This window comes from Ylistrum balloti, unplaced genomic scaffold, assembly GCF_031769215.1.
Source record: "Ylistrum balloti isolate Yb309-2 unplaced genomic scaffold, AGI_CSIRO_Ybal_v1 Utg370230, whole genome shotgun sequence".
Lineage (NCBI taxonomy): Eukaryota > Metazoa > Mollusca > Bivalvia > Pectinida > Pectinidae > Ylistrum > Ylistrum balloti.
The window spans coordinates 255287-275977 of NW_026782190.1; the positions used below are offsets into that span (position 1 = coordinate 255287).

At 37.5% G+C, this 20691-nt stretch overlaps 3 protein-coding genes across 3 annotated transcripts; all 3 read right to left on the bottom strand.

Annotated features, from left to right (window-relative positions):
- Positions 1-4361: 4361 nt before the first annotated feature.
- Positions 4362-5405, bottom strand: LOC132551996 (microtubule-associated protein RP/EB family member 1-like). Its single transcript, XM_060216142.1, has one exon. It carries the CDS (start codon positions 5403-5405, stop codon positions 4362-4364), a length of 1044 nt encoding a protein of 347 aa, XP_060072125.1.
- Positions 5406-6889: 1484 nt separating this feature from the next.
- On the bottom strand, positions 6890-7657 carry LOC132551997 (tigger transposable element-derived protein 4-like). The gene has a single exon (XM_060216143.1). It carries the CDS (start codon positions 7655-7657, stop codon positions 6890-6892), a length of 768 nt encoding a protein of 255 aa, XP_060072126.1.
- A 131-nt stretch (positions 7658-7788) lies between these two features.
- On the bottom strand, positions 7789-8547 carry LOC132552000 (tigger transposable element-derived protein 6-like). The gene has a single exon (XM_060216144.1). The coding sequence runs from the start codon at positions 8545-8547 to the stop codon at positions 7789-7791; it is 759 nt and encodes a 252-aa protein (XP_060072127.1).
- Between the last annotated feature and the right edge of the window lie 12144 nt (positions 8548-20691).

Genomic DNA, 20691 nt, shown 5'->3' on the forward strand with positions numbered 1-20691 from the left:
ACGTCTAGCATGGTCGCCGGTTCGCAAACGAAGCGGTGTCGGCCTTTTTTCTTACAGACGCCGAAGCGGAGAGCAAGAAATATCAGGCTTCAGTCACTTCACATCTTTTGAAATGTAAAGTTACAGTTATTAAATGTTGAATTATATTTAGTAATTACAAAAATGACCATAGCACACATAATTTTTTTTTTTTTTTTTTTTTCAATTTCAATAGTTTATAAATTTTTATTTTGATGTTTTTAAATCTCATACTTGTGGAATATTGCCAGTCTAGTAGAAGTTGGGGAGTTTTCTCCCCTTACCTAATATTTGTATTCATACGCAAAGGCAATGTCAATCTGGTCAAATTCATAGGTAAATGAAGCAGATCACATTTAGTAGTTTCATTGATTCTGATTTGGGTAGAAATTGAAATATAATCAGTGTTGCCCAGTAAAACACATTATATAATCAGTGTGGTTCAGTAAAACACGTTATATTATCAGTGTGGTTTAGTAAATCACATTATATAATCAGTGTGGTTTAGTAAATCACATTATATAATCAGTGTGGTTTAGTAAATCACGTTATATTATCAGTGTGGTTTAGTAAATCACGTTATATAATCAGTGTGGTTTAGTAAATTACGTTATATAATCAGTGTGATTCAGTAAATCACGTTATATAATCAGTGTGGTTTAGTAAATCATGTTATATAATCAGTGTGATTCAGTAAATCACGTTATATAATCAGTGTGGTTTAGTAAATCATGTTATATAATCAGTGTGGTTCAGTAAATCACGTTATATAATCAGTGTGGTTTAGTAAATCACGTTATATCATCAGTATGGTTCTGTAAACGACATTATATCATCAATATGGTTCTATTAAAGACATTATATCATCAGTATGGTTCTATCAAAGACATTATATCATCAGTATGTCATCAGTATGGATCTGTTAAAGACATTATATCATCAGTATGTCATCAGTATGGTTCTGTTAAAGACATTATATCATCAGTATGGTTCAGTAAAAGACATTATATCATCAGTATGGTTCTGTAAAAGACATTATATCATCAGGGTTGTTCAGTAGCGAAAGACATTATATCATCAGGGTTGTTCAGTAGCGAAAGACATTATATCATCAGGGTTGTTCAGTAGCGAAAGACATTATATCATCAGGGTTGTTCAGTAGCACACGTAATACAATCAGTGTGGTTCAGTTATACAGGTAAGTTCATTAATAGCGGTTTTACAATCACTGCTTCCGTTGTTACATGCTAAACAATTAGTGTTACAAGTTATATTATCAGTGTTGTCCAGTGTTACACGTTATATCATTAGGGTTGTCCAGTGTTACACGTTATATTATCAGTGCTGTCCAGTGTTACACGTTATATTATCAATGCTGTCCAGTGTTACACGTTATATTATCAATGCTGTCCAGTGTTACACGTTATATCATTAGGGTTGTCCAGTGTAACACGTTATATTATCAGTGCTGTCAAGTGTTACACGTTATATTATCAGTGTTGTCCAGTGTTACACGTTATATCATTAGGGTTGTCCAGTGTTACACGTTATATTATCAGTGCTGTCCAGTGTTACACGTTATATTATCACTTTTGTCCAGTGTTACACGTTATATTATCAGTGTTGTCCAGTGTTATCTGTTATATTATAAGTGCTGTCCAGTGTTACACGTTATATTATCAATGCTGTCCAGTGTTACACGTTATATCATTAGGGTTGTCCAGTGTAACACGTTATATTATCAGTGCTGTCAAGTGTTACACGTTATATTATCAGTGTTGTCCAGTGTTACACGTTATATCATTAGTGATGTCCAGTGTTACACGTTATATATCAGTGCTGTCCAGTGTTACACGTTATATTATCAGTGCTGTCCAGTGTTACACGTTATATCATCAGTGCTGTCCAGTGTTACACGTTATATTATCAGTGCTGTCCAGTGTTACACGTTATATCATTAGGGTTGTCCAGTGTAACACGTTATATTATCAGTGCTGTCCAGTGTTACACGTTATATTATCAGTGCTGTTCAGTGTTACACGTTATATTATCAGTGCTGTCAAGTCTTACATGTTATATTATCAGTGCTGTCCAGTGTTACACGTTATATCATTAGGGTTGTCCATTGTTACACGTTATATTATCACTGTTGTCCAGTGTTACACGTTATATCATCAGTGCTGTCCAGTGTTACACGTTATATTATCAGTGCTGTCCAGTGTTACCCGTTATATCATCAGTGTTGTCCAGTGTTACATGTTATATCATTAGGGTTGTCCAGTGTTACACGTTATATCATTAGGGTTGTCCAGTGTTACACGTTATATTATCAGTGTTGCCATTGTTACACGTTATATCATCAGTGTTGTCCAGTGTTACACGTTATATCATCAGTGCTGTCCAGTGTTACACGTTATATCATTAGGGTTGTCCAGTGTTACACGTTATATTATCAATGCTGTCCAGTGTTACACGTTATATCATTAGGGTTGTCCAGTGTTACACGTTATATTATCAGTGCTGTCCAGTGTTACACGTTATATTATCAGTGTTGTCCATTGTTACACGTTATATTATCACTTTTGTCCAGTGTAACACGTTATATTATCAGTGCTGTCCAGTGTAACACGTTATATCATTAGGGTTGTCCAGTGTTACACGTTATATTATCAGTGTTGTCCATTGTTACACGTTATATTATCACTTTTGTCCAGTGTTACACGTTATATCATCAGTGCTGTCCAGTGTTACACGTTATATTATCACTTTTGTCCAGTGTTACACGTTATATTATCAGTGTTGTCCAGTGTTATCTGTTATATTATCAGTGCTGTCCAGTGTTACACGTTATATCATCAGTGCTGTCCAGTGTTACACGTTATATTATCAGTGTTGTCCAGTGTTACACGTTATATCATCAGTGCTGTCCAGTGTTACACGTTATATTATCAGTGTTGACCAGTGTTACACGTTATGTTATCAGTGTTGACCAGTGTTACACGTTATATTATCAGTGTTGACCAGTGTTACACGTTATATTATCAGTGCTGTCCAGTGTTACACGTTATATTATCAGTGTTGTCCAGTGTTACACGTTATATCATCAGTGCTGTCCAGTGTTACACGTTATATTATCAGTGTTGACCAGTGTTACACGTTATATTATCAGTGTTGTCCATTGTTACACGTTATATTATCACTTTTGTCCATTGTTACACGTTATATTATCACTTTTGTCCAGTGTTACACGTTATATTATCAGTGTTGTCCAGTGTTACACGTTATATCATCAGTGTTGTCCAGTGTTACACGTTATATTATCAATGATACCAGTATTACACGTTACATCATTTGTGTGTTTATTCGATCTGGAGACCTTTTCATTGATTTTTGTGATATGATATTCAAAGATAATGTTTGAGCCAATTTTTTGTTGTCGTTTTTTTTTTTTTTCATTTCGTTGTTTTATTCAATACAATGACAGGTACATAATATAGCAGTAGTATATACATGTGAAAAGCGCACCTTCACTAACATACATTTTCACGTCCATGGATGCTTGTATACATGACCACACACATACAGATGTACATCAAGAGAATACTTGCATGTATACACATTACATGTACAAGTAATACATACATGCAAATAGGCATACACCATACACCTAATAGAACAGTTACCCGTGTAAACAAGGACATGTATATGCATGTACATATACGCACTCACACTTAGTAGTTAATTAGACTTATTCATAGTTATAATGTTGTTATAGAGAGCTGTTGTTGTGAGGAGGAGGAAGTCTTACTTTACATTGTATTGCTTTGTTTGTTTTTTTAAGACGAAAGTGAAAGAATAGATTAGAATAAGAGAGAAAATGATATGTTGTTATTCTATATTCATTTTGAGATATTTATTTTAGCGAAGAGCTTTCGTGACACAGTGGACTAATCAAATACATATACAGCAAAGCAACTTAGATGCAATGGAAAAGATGGAAGAAAGTATGAATTAGAAGGGACAGGTGCAAGAACAGAAGACAAGAAGAAGAGATTGAGAAGATAGACAAAGGAAAAATGAGAATAAACATGATATGGAAGGAACATGACAGGATTACTTATCCAGAAAATCATTATTTAAGGACGAATGACTCGATTTGTATCAACATTCCTGTCACGGTTGATTTATCTGAAGACATGGAGAAGTTATAAACGTTGCGTTGGTCTTGTTAACCACTAGAGAATTTTAATTAGATTAAACACTCGTTTGCTAGTCACTACATCCTGTTGCCTCATGTGGGAAAACGTGCATATGCTTATGAAGATAATACTTTTCAGTTATGATCAATGTACACCTGTTCCGTAACCATTCGCCACATTATCCTTCTCTTCGGATAACTCAAAGCTATCTTCTGCATAAAGGATGGCCTCTAAACTCTCTAGTGGAACACTGTCATCTTGCTGTGAACACCAGGTCTCGATGTTCAACAGTTTATCATAATAAAAGTCTCTCTCTTTCTCCACAGCCCTAACTGTCATATATAACTCCTCCATTCGAAGACCAATCATTACAAGATCCTCCATTTCTGTTCTTCGTTTCTGCTCCATCGAAGAATACGACGCATGGCTTACTTTTGAGTCATCGTTAATCAAGCGACCGACGTCAGATATTCTTTCACTGATTGTAGCACTAGGAGGTTTGATAAATGAATTTGAGCGCGTGCTATCAGCTGGGATTTGGAGACTTATACTGCAGGAAGAGACTGCTGTTAATCGACCCTGTCTAGTTTTATTGTGAACGTTGACCATATTTGCGGAAGTCGGTACACTATCTGTCTCGGAGTTCAAACCATTAGGACTCTCGAAGTGTGGTACGATTCGCGAGGTTTCACTGGGGTCAGATTGCTTAATGTTCCAACATCGGTTTCGTGATTTGGTCTCTCTGACAGATCTGTCTGTACAAGGACGGCTGTAGTCCGAACCAAGTGAAAGCCCGAATCGTGCCTCAGATGCATTGTATATCCGGTTGCCATCGTTAGCATCAAAAAATTTCTTAAACCAAACAAGGAACTCGTAATTGTCCTGAAATTTACCTTTAACGAGACGCTCTACTGGAATGTCTTTGTTTATACCAAGACCCATAAAGGCAGTTTGCAGAAGCTTGTAATTCCGAATAAATTCGTGTTCCAGCTTGGTAGCAAAAAGCACACGCTTCAGGTTTACCACCCCAGGGTATAGAATGTCCATGAACTGACAGTAAGCCGCTCCCGTGCACAAATCCTCAATCCGATCGTACGTTCCATCCAGCTTGGTGTTTACCCAGTTCAACAACTCCTTCCGGCTAAAGTTGTCAGTGTGGTTTCCATTGTCGTACACATTCAGTGCCATTCTTAAATTGTTTAAATGTCAGCCAGAAGGTCAACCTTTTTATCAAACCACCATGGCACTAAACTAAAGCTGTCTGTTGAAAATAAATCAATACCTTACGAGGTATTTGTAAAGTCCCTGATCCTGCACAGCAGCAGCAGTAGGGATACCCGTTATCTCTACAGTTAATGTGATGTGTCTATGTAGCCAGTGCGGTCTTCGTCTGTTATATGAATAATTTAGGCATACGCGAGTATGCCTACTCTAGTGTAACTACACTACTAAGACTGCTTTCAGTATGGATATAAATGTAAATGTTCCTTAACCTAATAAATGAAAACTGTTGTCACCATATGAAAATGATTATGTATGAAAGCTTGGTACAATCTTTTTTATGTAACGAGTAATTTATGGAACGAAAATATTCAACACATCAAGATGAAAAACCTTCAGGCTGTATGTGCATGGTTTTGTGTACGTTTCCGTGTGGATGTCATAAAAATCGTTTCTGTCATCTATAAACATTAGTGTACTCTACCGAAGAAGAATGATATATTCTTTTTTATTTCCACTTGGATTGACGATGTTATGAAAATTTAATGATGATACTTTTTCTAAACCAAATCAAACAGAAAGATATATCAAGCGGCTAGACCGCATTAAACCATATCGTAAATACAGGAACCACAGCGGCTACACCACAGCGAAAACACCAATAACAAATGTAGGTTGAACCGTGTGGTAAGGCCACGAGAATAATCAAAGGCACTAACATTGACATAATAATTATGTCGTGTGGCAAGGTCACAGTGGATGATTAAAAATAAAGGTAACAAGTGAACAGGGCGGCGCGGCATAAGTGATAGCTTGTATTCATATTAGAAACATGCATATGTTCACTAACGGACAAATGTGGCTATGCCATAGGGATATTTATAGTTAAAACAGTTGATCAGGGAATAAAGTCATAAGTAAGAGTCCGTGATACAACGGGTATAAAAAACAAGATTAATATGGTGACGGTCATAATAAAGGAAACATGCCACACTTGTTATATAATAGTGCATATACCAGGCTAGGGAGTTTAATACAGTCAAACTTCGATAATTCGATATTCAAGGGACCGTCATAAAAATATCGATACATCGGGACTTCGATACAAAAATAGTTCAGTCAAATAGCTGGTCCACGTAATAGGGGTCCATATTTAAAAGTTTTTTCATTATGTTTTAGACAAAAGATAACAATTATGTGTGTATTAATGATTTAAATAAAGACTCAACAATCAAAAACAGTTAAATTGAATTTTATTACGACCAAACAACAATAAATAACATGAAACATTCGAAGTACATGGCAATGAAGTATCACACGCAAATGACGAAATGGGTAAATGTATTTTACGGAACAGAAAAATCACATGTCACGAAAAGCACGAAATTGGCACTGTCAGTTATTTAGTACTCATAAACACTCACCATTAGCACTAAAACACAAATAACACATTAATCAGTCACACTTAGAAACGTTCCAAAGAACTCACTCAGGGTACACTGTTTTCTCTCGAGGAGGAAATACTGTTGGATGGAATAACTGACGTCGGCAATCTGTGAGGCGGCTGAGTCTGTATTATTCCCGATGCCCGTCTGCTGGAGAAAATCTCGGACTGTATCTAGGGCGTTCATGGCGTCATGGATGGTTTGCTTGGTCGTTGGCAAGGAATCGTCGTCATCGTCATCTTCAGCTTTCGGTTGGCGTTGGGACACGATGCTTTCTAAGATGTCGCTGTCGGTCATCTCGGCACAGGTAAGGGCTTGGTCATCAACACGTGCGTAGTCAGTAAAAGATACACCAGTGGACAGCTTTCTCAAGACAGCTAGTGGAATGTCGTCGTCATCATCGTCGTCGACATCAGTAGGGGTGGCAATGGACTCACATGGCGGGGAGTCAGGCAGTACGAAACCGGCATGTCTGAAGCAGTTGGAGATTGTGGCTGGGGTAACTTGTCGCCAGGCATTCTTTAGCATGTAGAGGGCATCTAGGACTGTAATGGTTACGTCTGTCGAAGTGTCTATGGCCCGGAGCTTTCGTTGGATGACCAGCTTTCTGTAGTGGGTTTTCAGGTTACGGATCACGCCCTGGTCCATTGGTTGGGTGTGGGAGGTAGTGTTTGGTGGTAGAAATACTAGCTTGACGGATTTCGAACCCGTTAACTGTGGGTGGGCTGGACAGTTGTCTACAATGAGCATGATATTGCGTTTTTTAGTAGACATTTTTCTGTCTAATTGATTCACCCATGTAGTGAATAAATCACTAGTTACCCATGCAGTTTTATTCGATTCGTATTGAACCGGGATATGCTTAATGTTCTTAAAGCATCGGGGTTTTTTAGACTTGCCAATGACTAATAGTGGGAGTTTATCAGTGCCCCGTGACACTTTACATCTTTAAACTCAAGTGTCTTATCGGGTAGCAGCCGGAAAAAAATACCGGTTTCATCGGCATTGTAAATATCACAGGGCTGATATTCTTGAAGAATAGACTTCAATTTAGTCTGCCAATCAAGCATTTGATTGGATTGGGAGTCAACAGATTTTGATTCCCCACAGACTTTCTTAAATGAAAGATTATTTCTTTCTTTAAAGCGGTCTAACCAGCCTGTAGATGATTCAAAGTCAGATAGGCCTAATTTGGTAGCAAACTCTTTTGCTTTAAGTTTTACTACTTCCCCAGATAGTGGAATATTCTGAGATCGTACCTGGGCGAACCATTTAATGAGTGCGTTTTCTAATTCTGGAAATTTTGCTTTTTTATCTCTTTTTCTAGATGACCCGATATCAGCGGCAAGAAATTTTTCTTTTATTGAAACCTTATTCTTAACCCAGGTAGATAGTGTGTTTTGTGGTACCCCGTACTTGTTGGCAACAGCTTTATTTTTAATCCCATTCTCAATGTCAATAATGGCTTGGTACTTAATTTCGTAGGTCTGCAGATTCATTTTTCTCTTTTGGCCCCTGCCTGATCCAGCCGATCTAGTTATCCCCCCGTTAAAAACGGGTCCTTCACCAGATTGCTCAGCTGAGTTAAAATGGCTAGCTATCCCCCCCCCGGATTGGTTACCGGGTCCTTCACTAGACACTTTGTGATCAGTAGGAGATTCCATGATTAATGTTTTACCGGTTACACATGATAATTTATACGGAAATCAACTCAAACATTGAGTATGAGCAATGCAACCAAGCCATCTCTCTAGAGAGTAAGGTGCGTTCCGCATGTTTTTACAGTACGGTAATTAGTACAACCATAACATCTCAAAATGGCGTCATGTGATTTGACAATAATAACACTTGCCTCAATTCGGCGTGTGTATGTATCAATCTTTCTAACATAGCATATATTACTGTTCAAACTAATTATTGGTCATTGACTAATTGTATACAAGAGGTGGTAAAATGCCATTGTCCTGATCGACCGTAACGATAAACAAAAGATTAACCCTGGAGGGTCTCGCTACAGGTGTGAATTTGTTTCGGTCGACTGACCATCGAGCACAGTGACCACAGGTAAATTTTGATCGATTTCTTCATGGTGATTTTGAACGAATTTATATGACTTGTACTGTAGAAAATTATCGAAACACCGAGAATATCGAAACATAAATGATCGATTCATGAGTAGTGAGTTAAGTAGAAATATATAAGGAAAATAGTCGGGACCAAGTAAAAATATCGACACAGCGAGAATATCGAATCATCGAAGATCGATTCATCGAAGTTTGACTGTAATACAAAAGCTAGGAGTACTATAGAGAGAGAGAGTACTGTTGCTCTGCATAGACCTTATATACCTGGCACCACCTTAGACTACAGGGAAAGTACATTTTGAAATACGTACTCTGCCGTAGCTAAAAATATCAATGACGTCGTCAAAACCAACCCGTCAGTCGAATTACATACTCAACCAAACTCCACAACCTCAATGACGTCGTCAAAACCAACCCGTCAGTCGAATTACATACTCAACTAAACCCCAAAACCTCAATGACGTCGTCAAAACCAACCCGTCAGTCGAATTACATGCTCAACTGAACTCCACAACCTCAATGACGTCGTCAAAACCAACCCGTCAGTCGAATTACATACTCTACTAAACCCCACAACCTCAACGACGTCGTCAAAACCAACCCGTCAGTCGAATTACATACTCTACTAAACCCCACAACCTCAATGACGTCAGTCAAAATAAAAAAAGAAACCAAGACAGGAAAAGATAGAGAAATGGTAACTAAACAAAAATGATGACGTCACACACCCCTAATTGGCTGAATGGTTCATTCTCACTTAACCAACATCTTGAAATTTACCTGTACTACCTGGCCAACATCAATGTATTTACAAATGTTTTAATCAATATTTTTTTTCAAAACGACAGATTCAGAACTGAAAACGCAAAAAAATCTATTCCGTGCTACCAGTAATTCTAAGATATATAATATCCTATTAGATGTTTTTGTGTCTTTTGTTAATCACTTATATAATTGATATAATTGTTAAATATAATTAGATATTGTTAACATTAATTGCTTAAATGTTGTTTTATCATTTGATAGTCCGTTCGTGAAATAATAGTAATTGTGTACCTAAATGTTTACCTAATATACCAGTGTTGATGACAGAAGACATCAAAGCTTGGAGGTGTTACCAATTCTTCTTGGCTTCGGTGGGTTGGGATTAAAATAAAACATATCAAAGGTCTTGCGCTATTTTTCATATTTTCAAATCGTTCATATCCAATGATGGCTAATGCACAGGTTAACATCAACTTTATAGAAAATGGAAGGGGTGGATACTATCTTCTTCATGCAGGCTACAAGTTTCCCGTCAGGACCAGACCTAATGATAGAGTTTATTGGAGATGTGTACAGAGACCATGCCGGCCACTAGCTTTGTGGAACCACTATGACAACTATGGCCCATGGACAACAAATCATGTTGGGGGATGGCACAGCAAGGTCAACAAGCTCTGTCAGCATGCGCACCCGAACATCTTTGCGGTTGTTCAGCTTCTGAAGAAAATTCAGACTATCGATGAAGCAAAGATGATCCAACTTTCGACCGGAGGTAAACCAAGACCAAAGAAGAGGAAATACCGCCACAAAGACTCTCGCCTTAGTCAACAGAAGGACCAATACAGAAATGGACAAATTGATGTGCTCGGTTATGCTGATGCTGCTTCCCATCGACTGCATTTACAGTAAAATAGTGAAATAAACTGCATGTGTTGCATCAAAAAAGAAATATCAGTTATGAAAAATTCTGCTGTGAAAAAAACATTATAGTACCGAATTGAATTAATTCCTTTCCTTTTGTATGGGAACACCTTTTATAAGCTTTTACCATTGAATTACTAATAGGTGTTTTTAATTCATGATATAGAGGATGCACAGAAAATTATCATACTCCTATTCAAAAGGACGTTTGAAATCTGGCTACTTTATGTGTCTATATATGTGTATATACATAAACAATTAAAATAGCTGAAAAATAGTAGCTATATGTGTACTTTATGATATTCCGATGTTTTTCTATAATTTGAAATAGTAGCTATGTTTCTTATATATAGGGTATATAAGTAAGTGAATACTGTAAATGCATTCAATGTGAAATAAAAATACATGTAATTCTTAAATATCCAGAGTTATTTTTCTTTTGAAAGTAGGAAGTTTTATGAAACAGTCTATAGCCTTACCTGTAATTATCTCCTATTGTTCTACCTTGCACACCTAGTCTCACCTGGCCAACAAAATACCTACCTGTATACCCCAAAAATCGAAATGGTGGCTAAGTGAGAAGACACCGGCTGACTATAGGGCCTCGGTTGGGAGTTACTAGGTAATCGTCCGCCTTCTGCCATCCCCAAGTAATGCTATATTATCACCATGCTTTAGTTCACATGTATTAAATTACACGAGGCCGTTTATCTAGATTAAACACAAACACTTTATAAAATAATAAATAACATGATAAAACAAGGTGAATGACATGAACCGACTGAGAGGTAAAATATCTTCCCTTACCGTGTAACCCAGTGAGTCCATGGTTGATCTTCTCCGCTGCTGGTGCAATGCGCCAAGTTGTATATTCAACAATCACTCATTAAATGTCAAGGCCGTGCTACCCGTATTTGTGTTTTCTAGCAAATCGATCAATTCACATAGTGTAATGTTGATATGGTCCATTGCACTAACAAGTGTGGTTAAATTTAGACACGTGACACACAACAAAAAGAAAACCTTTTAAAGTATTTCTATTGCACAGGTTATGTGGAAGTTGGTCGAAAGGAATATAATTCTCTGAATTAACACCTACTTTGAGAAGTAAAAAACGATTTCGTTTGTTTTAGGTTACTGCTAGGATTCACTTATAAACAAGATTAAAATAGATTTCTCTTATATAAGATTTTGTTTTTGACATTTAATGCAGTTATTGACAATTCTATCAGTTTCAATATTGATTTTTAAGTGATATTGGAATTTACACAATTACCTTTAGATAAAAAAAACGGTCTTTCCTTCAGTCCACGTTGGCCGTGTCGCTTGCGCCACTCGTGACGGTTTACGCGCCGGTAACCATAAAAGAGACAAGCGTCCGTCTTAGTCCCGAAGGCCCTAAAGGCTCTCCAAGAGGTAACCAGCACTCAAGGCCACCTTATTTATCTCTTGATTGGAGATCTGTGTGTAAGACGAATAAAGGTAATACAAGTATAGATATAGGTGTATATGTTTGTTAATTTCATTTAAGATGTTGTCATCCAGCAGAGGAGAAACAATACCTTGTAGAGATTTAGTCTAATCCAAGTCATCCTGCTGCGTTTACACCCAGACAAGCTTCATCGAATTGTTAGGAAGGAAGGAAAAGATAGGACTACCAAGGATAAAGTAATATTTTTCGACAACGAAGCATACCCTCTTCAGAGAGAATTTTAAGAGAAATCACGTAGTAGCTTCAGGGATTGACATCCAGTTGGACGGTGATTTAAAGGACGTAAGGAATAGAGCCAAATACAACAAGGGAATATAGTACATCTTGGTTTATTTCCAGATTCGGTTTCATGGCACCGGTAAAACAGAATCTTCTGTGGTGGAAGAACTGAAGTCGCCCTAGGAAGGAAGCCGACTGTTATCAGATGTGACAAAGGATCTTAATCTAAAACAATTGGGGTTAAAGGATATTTACAAAGCGTGGAAGTGAAAAAAATCTTCATCAAAAATTAATTAAAATCGACTTTTGCCGAGAGAAGTATCCAGAACATAAAAAAAACCGAATGTAAAGGATGTTCATGACTCCTCCTCCTCCAGTGAATGAGGTAACGTAGCACCTTTGGACGCCAACAAAAATAACGAAGAAGTGCACTTGAACGCCTATTTGGTGTGAACCAAAACGAAAGTGAAACCAAAGGAACAAAAAATAAATACAACAAAAGTAAACAGGAAGAAACGTGAGAAACCATCGGTTTCAGCAATCTTCTCTGATGTAAATTGTTCGGTACACCGATGCATAATATGTTTTCAAATACAACTCCACCATCATCTCATGAATGCATCTCGTCTTCTGTGGAATCCTTTTGATGGCCAATGGAAATTTCTTTCACTGTAAACTCCTTAGATTACGGTTGTTCACTACGACTGTCTTCGCCTAAATGACCAACATCTTGCTATAAATAATTTTTATACTGACTGAACACATTGGTAGCAAAAGTGATGATTCAGGAGTGGATAGTTTTTAATCTACCGTAAGACAGTCATAAGAGTGAGCGACAGCGTGTTCAAATTGCCGTAGAAAATATTGTGGTTTCCTTGGATACATTTACTTGGCTAATGTTGAGTTTTGTAATTTATCAACAGAGTTATTGAACAGAACGAGGAAGTGGCATTTTTTTCTGTGGGTAGGATCTTTGCTCAAGTACAGATTCTGGTTGATAGCTATGGACTGATATATTTCTATGATGGTTTCCTTCAGTGAATAGAACATAAATATGAGGATCTTTTGAAGCTGTAGACAGGAGGTCATCTATCACGATCAGGTTTCTCATGCTAACGTCTATTCTTCGTTTATATCTATAGGGATTCCTTGTATGAACAATTGTCTTGATGACATCATGCAAAGGCTGCCATCTTTTTAAAAGCCATATAATTCTCTGTTGGGTAGGTGATATTCTATCTGTGCGATGTTGAAGGAGCATATTGACAGGAAAGTCTTCCCACAAGACGTCGGTCAGGAAATATTTGACGTTAACGTTGATGTTTGAAGACAAAATCTTGTATATCCCGTTGAAATTAATCAATTACACCTGTGCCACAATAGAACTGTTTAAACGGGGTACATTGGTGGATGAACGACCGGCTTTCTATCTAAAGATAATTGTGTACATTCAAATATCAATTAAAAATCAATATTGAAACTGATAGAATTGTCAATACCTGCATTAAATGTCAAAACAAAATTTTACTTAAGAAAAGTCTTCTGTACACTTATACCTACACCAGCACCCCTATACATACACCATTACACCAGTACATCTATACATACACCATTACACCAGTACATCTATACATACACCATTACACCAGTACATCTATACATACACCATTACACCAGTACATCTATACATACACCAGTACACCTATACATACACCAGTACACCACTACACCTATATCTACACCAGTACACCTATACATACACCAGTACCCCTATACATACACCATTACACCAGTATATCTATACATACACCATTACACCAGTATATCTATACATACACCATTACACCAGTACATCTATACATACACCAATACACCAGTACATCTATACATACACCAGTAGATACACCATTACACCAGTACATCTATACATACACCAGTAGATACACCATTACACCAGTACATCTATACATACACCGGTACCCCTATACATACACCAGTACCCCTATACATACAACATTACACCAGTACACCTATACTTACACCAATACATACACCAGTACACCTATACATACACCATTACACCAGTACACCTATACTTACACCAATACATACACCAGTACACCTATACATACACCATTACACCAGTACATCTATACATACACCAGTACACCTATACATACACCAGTACCCCTATACATACACCATTACACCAGTACACCTATACATACACCATTACACCTATACATACACCATTACACCTATACATACTCCAGTACACTTTTATATACACCAGTACACCTATACATACACCTGTATACCTATACCTACATCAGTATACCTATACATACACCAGTACACCAGTACACCTATATCTACACCAGTACACCTATACATACACCTGTATACCTATATCTACACCAGTACACCTATACATACACCAGTACACCACTACACCTATATCTACACCAGTACACCTATACATACACCAGTACCCCTATACATACACCAGTACACCTATATCTACACCAGTACACCTATACATACACCAGTACACCACTACACCTATACATACACCAGTACATCTATACATACACCAGTACACCTATACATACACCAGTACACCTATACATACACAATTACACCTATATATACACCAGTACACCAGTACCCCTATACATACACCAGTACACCTATACATACACCAGTACACCACTACACCTATACATACACCAGTACACCTATACATACACCAGTACACCTATATATACACCAGTACCCCTATACATACACCAGTACATCTATACATACACCAATACCCATATACATACACCAGTATTCCTATATCTACACCAGTACACCTATACATACACCAGTACACCTATACATACACAATTACACCGATATATACACCAGTAACCCTATATATACACCAATACATCTATACATCACCAGTACACCTATACATACACCAGTACATGCACCAGTGCACCTATTTATACACCAGTACATACACCAGTAAACCTATACATATACCAGTACATACACCAGTACATCTATACATACACCAGTACATCTATACATACACCAGTACATACACCAGTACACCTATACATACACCAGTACACCTATACATATACCAGTACATACACCAGTACATCTATACATACACTAGTACACCTATACATATACAAGTACATACACCAGTACACCTATACATACACCAGTACACCTATACATACACCACTACACCTATAATTACACCAGTACACCTATACATACACCACTACCCCTATACATACACCAGTACATACACCAGTACATCTATACATCACCAGTACACCTATACATACACCAGTACATCTATACATACACCAGTACATATATACATACACCAGTAGATACACCAGTACACCTATACATATACCAGTACATACACCAGTACATCTATACATACACCAGTACACCTATACATATACCAGTACATACACCAGTACACCTATACATACACCAGTACACCTATACATACACCACTACACCTATAATTACACCAGTACACCTATACATACACCACTACCCCTATACATACACCAGTACATACACCAGTACATCTATACATCACCAGTACACCTATACATACACCAGTACATACACCAGTACACCTATACATACACCAGTACCCCTATACATACACCAGTACATACACCAGTACACCTATACATACACCAGTACACCTATACATATACCAGTACATACACCAGTACACCTATACATACACCAGTACTCCTATACATATACCAGTACATACACCAGTACACCTATACATACACCAGTACATCTATACATACACCAGTACACCTATACATACACCAGTACATACACCAGTACACCTATACATACACCAGTACATACACCAGTACTCCTATACATACACCAGTACACTTATACATACACCAGTACACCTATACATACACCAGTACTCCTATACATACACCAGTACACCAGTATCACTATATATACACCAGTACACCTATACATACACCAGTACACCTATACATACTCCAGTACACTTTTATATACACCAGTACACCTATACATACACCTGTATACCTATATCTACATCAGTACACTTATACATACACCAGTACACCAGTACACCTATATCTACACCAGTACATCTATACATACACCTATATACCTATATCTACACCAGTACACCTATACATACACCAGTACACCACTACACCTATATCTTCACCAGTACACCTATACATACACCAGTACACCACTACACCTATACATACACCAGTACATCTATACATACACCAGTACACCTATACATACACCAGTATACCTATACATACACCAGTATTCCTATATCTACACCAGTACACCTATACATACACCAGTACACCTATACATACACAATTACACCGATATATACACCAGTAACCCTATATATACACCAGTACATCTATACATCACCAGTACACCTATACATACACCAGTACATGCACCAGTGCACCTATTTATACACCAGTACATACACCAGTAAACCTATACATATACCAGTACATACACCAGTACATCTATACATACACCAGTACACCTAAACATACACCAGTACACCTATACATACACCAGTACACTTATACATACACCAGTACACCTATACATACACCAGTACTCCTATACATACACCAGTACACCTATACATACACCAGTACACCAGTAACACTATATATACATCAGTACACCTATACATACACCAGTACACCTATACATACTCCAGTACACTTTAATATACACCAGTACACCTATACATACACCTGTATACCTATATCTACATCAGTACACCTATACATACACCAGTACACCAGTACACTTATATCTACACCAGTACACCTATACATACACCTGTATACCTATATCTACACCAGTACACCTATACATACACCAGTACACCACTACACCTATATCTACACCAGTACACCTATACATACACCAGTATCCCTATACATACACCAGTACACCTATATCTACACCAGTACACCTATACATACACCAGTACACCACTACACCTATACATACACCAGTACATCTATACATACACCAGTACACCTATACATACACCAGTACACCTATACATACACAATTACACCTATATATACACCAGTACACCAGTACCCCTATACATACACCAGTACACCTATACATACACCAGTACACCTATATATACACCAGTACCCCTATACATACACCAGTACATCTATACATACACCAATACCCATATACATACACCAGTATTCCTATATCTACACCAGTACACCTATACATACACCAGTACACCTATACATACACAATTACACCGATATATACACCAGTAACCCTATATATACACCAGTACATCTATACATCACCAGTACACCTCTACATACACCAGTACATGCACCAGTGCACCTATTTATACACCAGTACATACACCAGTAAACCTATACATATACCAGTACATACACCAGTACATCTATACATACACCAGTACACCTATACATATACCAGTACATACACCAGTACACCTATACATACACCAGTACATCTATACATATACCAGTACATACACCAGTACACCTATACATACACCAGTACACCTATACATATACCAGTACATACACCAGTACACCTATACATACACCAGTACATCTATACATATACCAGTACATACACCAGTACACCTATACATACACCAGTACACCTATACATATACCAGTACATACACCAGTACATCTATACTTACACCAATACATACACCAGTACACCTATACATACACCATTACACCAGTACATCTATACATACACCAGTACACCTATACATACACCAGTACACCTATACATACATACACCAGTACACCTATACATACACCATACCTATATATACACCAGTACACCTATACATACACCAGTACACCTATACCACCAGTACCCCTATACATACACCAGTACACCAGTATCACTATATATATACCAGTACACCTATACATACACCAGTACACCTAAACATACACCAGTACACCTATACATACACCAGTACACTTATACATACACCAGTACACCTAAAAAAACACCAGTACACCTATACCTACACCAGTACACCACTACACCTATACATACACCAGTACATCTATACATACACCAGTACACCTATACATACACCAGTATACCTATACATACACCAGTATTCCTATATCTACACCAGTACACCTATACATACACCAGTACACCTATACATACACAATTACACCGATATATACACCAGTAACCCTATATATACACCAGTACATCTATACATCACCAGTACACCTATACATACACCAGTACATGCACCAGTGCACCTATTTATACACCAGTACATACACCAGTAAACCTATACATATACCAGTACATACACCAGTACATCTATACATACACCAGTACACCTAAACATACACCAGTACACCTATACATACACCAGTACACTTATACATACACCAGTACACCTATACATATACCAGTACTCCTATACATACACCAGTACACCTATACATACACCAGTACACCAGTAACACTATATATACATCAGTACACCTATACATACACCAGTACACCTATACATACTCCAGTACACTTTAATATACACCAGTACACCTATACATACACCTGTATACCTATATCTACATCAGTACACCTATACATACACCAGTACACCAGTACACTTATATCTACACCAGTACACCTATACATACACCTGTATACCTATATCTACACCAGTACACCTATACATACACCAGTACACCACTACACCTATATCTACACCAGTACACATATACATACACCAGTATCCCTATACATACACCAGTACACCTATATCTACACCAGTACACCTATACATACACCAGTACACCACTACACCTATACATACACCAGTACATCTATACATACACCAGTACACCTATACATACACCAGTACACCTATACATACACAATTACACCTATATATACACCAGTACACCAGTACCCCTATACATACACCAGTACACCTATACATACACCAGTACACCTATATATACACCAGTACCCCTATACATACACCAGTACATCTATACATACACCAATACCCATATACATACACCAGTATTCCTATATCTACACCAGTACACCTATACATACACCAGTACACCTATACATACACAATTACACCGATATATACACCAGTAACCCTATATATACACCAGTAACCCTATATATACACCAGTACATCTATACATCACCAGTACACCTCTACATACACCAGTACATGCACCAGTAAACCTATACATATACCAGTACATACACAGTACCTATACATACACCAGTACACCTATACATATACCAGTACATACACCAGTACACCTATACATACACCAGTACACCTATACATATACCAGTACATACACCAGTACACCTATACATACACCAGTACATCTATACATACACCAGTACATCTATACATACACCAGTACACCTATACATACACCAGTACACCTATACATATACCAGTACATCTATACATACACCAGTGCACCTATACATATACCAGTACATACACCAGTACACCTATACATACACCAGTACACCTATACATATACCAGTACATACACCAGTACACCTATACATACACCAGTACATCTATACATATACCAGTACATACACCAGTACACCTATAGTACACCTATACATACACCAGTACACCTATACATACACCAGTACACCATATATATATACACCAGTATACCTATACATACACCAGTACACCTATACATACACCAGTACACCTATACCTATACATACACCAGTACACCTAAACTATATATACACCAGTACATCTATACACCTATACATACACCAGTACATCTATACATACACCATACACTATACATACACCAGTACACAGTACACCTATACATACACCAGTACATACACCAGTACACCTATACATATACCAGTTCTCCTATACATACACAAGTACACCTATACATACACCAGTACACCAGTACACCTATACATACACCAGTACACCTATACATACACCAGTACACCTATACATATACCAGTACATCTATACATACACCAGTACATCTATACATACACCAGTACACCTATACATATACCAGTACATACACCAGTACACCTATACATACACCAGTACATCTATACATATACCAGTACATACACCAGTACACCTATACATACACCAGTACTACATATACCTACATACATACACCAGTACACCATATATACATACACCAGTACACCTA